The 6,000-nt window shown below is 32.9% G+C and overlaps 1 protein-coding gene across 1 annotated transcript in view; it reads left to right on the forward strand.

Moving 5' to 3' along the window:
- The window catches only part of LOC131152964 (suppressor of mec-8 and unc-52 protein homolog 1), a 97,239-nt gene extending 92,441 nt beyond the window's left edge, over positions 1-4,798 (forward strand). The window contains exon 16 of the mRNA XM_058104948.1: positions 4,394-4,798. Coding sequence (XP_057960931.1) covers positions 4,394-4,492 — 99 coding nt within the window. The 3' untranslated portion in view covers positions 4,493-4,798. The remainder of the gene's footprint in view (positions 1-4,393) is intronic.
- The last annotated feature ends 1,202 nt before the right edge of the window (positions 4,799-6,000 follow it).

Raw genomic sequence — 6,000 nt, forward strand, 5'->3', positions numbered from 1 at the left:
TTAAGATGTTTACTTGATTAAATAAAAAGCTCTCTTGCTCAGCCCAGACTGACTGGTGAGGGGATCTGGTGATTCTGGTCCGACTGTCCTGGGCTTGTCTGCATTTGAAAAGAAAAAATGCTGATATGCTTGAAAAACTATGTCTCACTCGTGTCTTTTAATTTCAAGAATGCCAAAATAATGATAGAAAAAAGATAAACATATGATAAAAATTAGAAGGGTTAGTGGTTTCTAAAGGTTAACACTTATCATAGAAGGATAATATGGTATTTACCTACGTAAACAGTGCTGGCTTGGAAAAAAAAAGAAAGAAAAGGAAGATAGCATAATGTTAAGCAAACAATAAACGAGAAAAGGGAAAAAAAAACTGCAGTGCTGAATCAGCAGTTTAAATTTTTTTTTTAGCTCTTGGGGTTATTTGATGGGTGCACTAAAGGGATAGGGTTTTTGTGTCAAAATAAACTTTTAGGAGGGGCTTGGTGTTGTTTCTGCAAACCTTTAGTAATGTCAGTTTCATGCCCTATATATGCATTTTCCGTAGACTTTTCCTCCAGACAAAATGATGAAAACTGTTTCGCAGAAACTTCGAAGTGCACTTTTACATATTTTTAGTGGGGAAATAGAAATTAAACAGCCCCCAGGAGGGGTGCTGCTTAAACTTGACCAGTCTACCATCTATCGTTTTGGTCTGACTCCAAAGTTTAGAGCCTTACCAGGAGTGAATTCTCGTTTAATTTCGTGATGTTTATCTTTACCGAGTATGTTTGCACTCCTATGTGAGTGTCTGCGTGCATGTGCGCACATGCTTAAATGGAGCCCCACAAAACCTCATTATGTATAGGAATCTCTTTCTCTTAGCATCATTTAATCATTCTATGAGTGTAATATTAGTTATAAATGCACGTGGACAAAAAAATATTTGTAGAATGTGCAAAATTTATATGTATAATATGTATATCATGTGTATGGCTACAATTCTAAGTATTTCAGTTTTTATTGGATTTGAGTCAAGTGTTAGAGTTTGGCTCAAGGAGGTTGTGGGCCAAATGAGCTCTGTAAAGATAATGCCTGATTCAGTAATTCTAATATTCACACCCAACAGCATGGAATGGCCTGGTCTTTACTTTATAGTGTTTGGCTGGATTTAACTTTCTTTTAAGGATCTCAGAGAACAGGCCAGCCAGCAGTTCCTAAAAAAAATGTAACACCTAGTGCATAATGCTATCACGCCATCAGAGGTTTTGAGGGTATGATGTATGCATTGTACCTCCTTACTCGGAAAGACTTCTGTTGAATTCATTCTTCCATCAAACATAGACAGGACTCTGGAAGAAGAAAGGGTAGAACTGATGGTCACATTTTGGGATTGAGAGGTGTTTCATAGTCAACTGCCCAAAGGATCTCTCTTCCACAGTGACGAGGAAGGCTGTTATTGGTACACATCTTGGTTTTAAATAACAGCCTTTGGGTTCCCGATATCGTTATACTGCTAAATCAGTGGGAAGAAAAATCACAGCCGTTACGGACTGTGATGTTATGAAGGCCGCTACGGCGTTACATAACTACTACAGGACTGTTACGGGAAAAATATATATGCATTTTATTTTTTACTTTTTCTTCTTACTTTTGTTTTTCCCCCTTTTCATAAATTATTCTCCATGTACTATGTGGGGAGGGAAAAAATTATAATGATGATGATAATGATACAAAATTTGCTATTTTTTTAAACACTCCCAAGAGATGCATCAGTTAACAATTTAATAATACTCATTTGTTAAGAAAATATTTTATTTTGATAATATTAGCACTTTGATACTTATGTTTTATATTTTTCAACTTCAACCTTTTCTTTTCTAGTTATTGTATATTTGTATTGTGTGTATGTCTTATGTGCCTAATAGATTAATGGAGTGCATAATATATTTTATTTTATTAATTAATTTATTACACATAAGAATTTATTATACATAAGAATAATGAAAAAGTATAAATACATGCACACACAATTTTTTTTGTCAATGGTGGTTTAAAACAAATGTGAATTTCTTGCCCTTACCAAACAACTCGGTTAGTTGAACTAAAGGATCCAAAATACACTGAAACCATTCTTGAAAAGGGTTAGAAGCTTAAAACATGCAAATACACTAATATGCATAAAGTTGTGCGTGCTTGAAAAAAATTCACAACCATTACACCTGCTTCCTGTTATGTAAAATCCGCTACTCCTGCTCTTTGCTAATCCCTTTACTGTTACATTATGCTACCTGCTACTGTGATTTTAAACCATGTAACACATGGGTGCTCGAGTCTTGAAGCTACCACTTGGGATCATCACAAGAACCCTGGGTGAAAGTTGAATGATATTTGTCTATCAAAGATGGTGATGTTGATTTTGTGTAGCATTGTTCATTCAGGATATTATGAGACAATGAACGATCTGGCCAATAAGATTGATCCGAAGAAGTTACCATGGGAAATAGTGCAGAAATTCGAGTTTTACCAGAGGGTAAGGATTGATGCTTGGTTAGGTAGTGACTCTTGCTGGCTCTAACCTGTATCTGCTCCAATGATGGCTATGCAATTAGGTCTTAACTGCCCAAAAGATTTTAAGTGTAGGCTCTCGCCAGAATTACGTACCAAAAGGATGTTAAAAAGAAAGAGCTCTGGTTTACACTTGTGGATTGTCAAACTAGCTCGGAAAGTGGTCTTGGGAATTAGGACCACAAGGTGGCTATCTGGAGGAGATTGTGTGATTTGGGGAAAGAGGAGGGTGGGCTGGATAGTTCTTTTGGCCATGATGGTAATCTGTTAATGAATTATGTGCTTTCTATGGTTGTAGCTCAGACTTCTCTCTTGATAATGCCTTCCATGTGTTCAAAATCCCTAGGAGCGTTTGGTTTGTGGCATTCTTTCAACACTTTCAGGAATGTGATGTCCTTGACATATTATCCCCATGTTTGTTTTGGGGTTTAGCATATGAATTGCTGCTAACCTCACATTCCAGATAATGAATGATTCCCACAAAACATGGGAATTCTGTTCCCACCATTCTGCCCAGGTTTCATAGGAATCCTTTTTTAGGGCTAAATTGCGCTCGCTATTTTGGTCGATTGGATATTAATGCCCCCATAATGTTGTGTTATTACATGCTATAATTGTTTTTAAAATAATAAAGCATTATAAAACAAATGTAGTGATCAATAAAAAATGAAAGTAATATTATTATAACCATATTATAGTCCTATAATATAATGGTCGAAATTTCGATACTATTGTTCCCTATTATTTCAATTAATTGGATTATTATGTGTTTGTATATATATATATATATATATGGTGGTTGAAATTTTTAGCACAAGTCAAGGGCATGAAGCTCGTCTCCTTAAAATGTCTTGACGTGGTTACATACACCAACATAGGCATGGTGTATACATTATTGGGATTCTTAAAATTTGGACCATATAAAAATATTCCCATGAGAACATTCATAGGAATGAGATTCCTACGGAGGTCATTTCATGGGAATATTTTTGATTCCGTTTATGGAATGCCTCTTTTTAATTGATTTGAAAGCTCCAAGAGAACAAGCAACATGTGAGCACCTTCAAAGTAGACAGTATCTTAGCAGTTACTATATTTCAATAGGATTCAAATGAGAAGGACAATGTGTTTCATGATGTTTTGGATGGTTTGAGTCTTCGTCGAGGAAGAAAGGGGCATGAAATCTAAGAAGGAAAATGGTAAAATAGAGTTGGACAATTTAATGTTTCATTAATTATGTTGGGAAGGGTTTGAAGAAGGGTTTCTTGAATAACGAGTCTTTTACTTTATTTTTTTATATGTATTTGTTATATTTCTTTTCTTTTTCCAAAAAAAATAAAAAATAAAATTTGGGCCCTTGTTATGTTATGCTTCTCTCTCCCATCAATTTTTCATTTGCCTAGAGCATGCCCACCGAAAAAAAAAAATTTGAGTTCTTGTTATGTGATGTTTGTCTCGATCAATTTTTCATTTGCTATTTTAACACACATGTGTGGGCATACCCGCTGGTATATATACTTACATAGAACAGACACAAATATATGTATGCGATTTTATTTGATCCAAAAGATAGATGCTCATACAACATCTTTGGCATGTCGCGCTCGCTCTGTGTGCCCGCACAGATTAATTCAAGTTATTAATAACGTTTCTTTGCTGTGTTGCATCTGGATTTTTTGAAGTTGCATATGGCTGTGCCCATTTTGTGTTTTTATGTATTGCTTGTCGGTGTTGGTGCTTCTCAGTTCCAGCGTCGCCAATAATAAATGTTTGATATCATGAATTGGTCTATATTGCATACAGGATTTTTCTGTAATGTCTTCACGCCTTTGCATTTTCACCTGATTGGCAGGTGCATGAGAAGGATGTAATCGGTGTGACTCACCATCCACATTTAAATCTTGTCTCCACATATAGTGAAGATTGCACAATGAAATTATGGAAGCCATGAGTATATTATTGGCCTGTATCTTTTATGTATTTATTTCTCTCTAGTTTAGAGCGACATTTAGTTTTCAGTAACTCTTTCTTGTTGATCTGGAATTTTATTGTATTCTGGCTTATTTATGCACGAGGCCGTAGCATATATGATGAGGTAATTTCCTAGGAAGTCAGTGCTCATACCCTGTATTTTTCTCACAAGAGATCAGAATTTGCTTCTGTAGTTTTCAGATTAAATAGCAATCTCTTTATCTCTAAGCTCAAGCTTTGTACATTTATTCCTTGATTATAAGAAAGAAATACATTTTTCAATGTATATTTTCCTTCATCAGATAGTATTAAAAAATAAACATTTATTTGAGTATAAATTAAGAAAAGTCAAATGTAAATCATATGCATCAAATTAGGTGCATGTAATTGCATATGCTTATATATATTACATAATTATGTAATTAAGTAATTACTACCTTATTACATATTTATGTACGTAGTTTAGAGTTATTCTGGCTTGCTGAAATATTATCCTCGGCATGTAGATCTTTCCTAATCCAACTTATTGAGGATTTGCTACCACAATTTGATTATCGCATCCTTGAGATGTTTGGATTTTTTTTTGCTACTCTATAATGTATAAATTTCTCACATAATAAAATCAATTAATTATAAACATATGTAATTAATTAGCATAGTACTTATGTACACATGTACATATCTATAATATATAATTATGTACATACCTTGAGGACGGCAACAAATACATATGTATCTCTTTCTATCACTGATATTCGATCGTACATATCAATTTAATTACATATGTATGCATATGTAACACATTTAGTTTTGTATTGCCAATGATGAGATTGTTGTTGGTACTCTTCTATCCTGTTGGTTATTGGAGACTAGTACTTACTCATTTCGTATTTTAATTAATTATTTGGAGTATTTTAGTATTTTCAAACATTTGAGGTAACATAATTTAACAGTATTATGACTTTTCACAATTTTGAGAATGAGAAGGGGGTTTGGTGATCATAATGAAACTAAAAGGTGTTTTTTCTTTAAACCACAAGTGAAACTTATTTGAAGTTTTTATTATCTTTAAAAGTAAAAAAAATAAAAACTTGATTGAACCAAATGGTCTTTTTTATTCTTGAATTAAATAGTAATTAAAAAATGTGACTAAAATAATGAAAGTACAAAAGAATATGAATTTAAGTTATTATAATGAAAATAAAAAAAACATTATAGTTACTGTACTTAATTAAAATCCACTTTACAAGAAAAATTTTATTGTATATGACAATCCAAAAATAGTACAATTTTTTTTTTAAATGGCCATATATTTTCAATTATTTTTTTTGAAAATTTATGGATATTTTATTTTAATTATATTTTAAATTCATGTGACTATTTTATTTTGACTTTAATTAGAAATTATGTATAAATAAATGAATGTTTTAATCCACAAGAGTAAATTTTGGATGTCAAAGGATTCTACCAATAGGTTGCCAAAACTTA

This window comes from Malania oleifera, chromosome 4 (genome assembly GCF_029873635.1).
Source record: "Malania oleifera isolate guangnan ecotype guangnan chromosome 4, ASM2987363v1, whole genome shotgun sequence".
Taxonomy (NCBI): Eukaryota; Viridiplantae; Streptophyta; class Magnoliopsida; order Santalales; family Ximeniaceae; genus Malania; species Malania oleifera.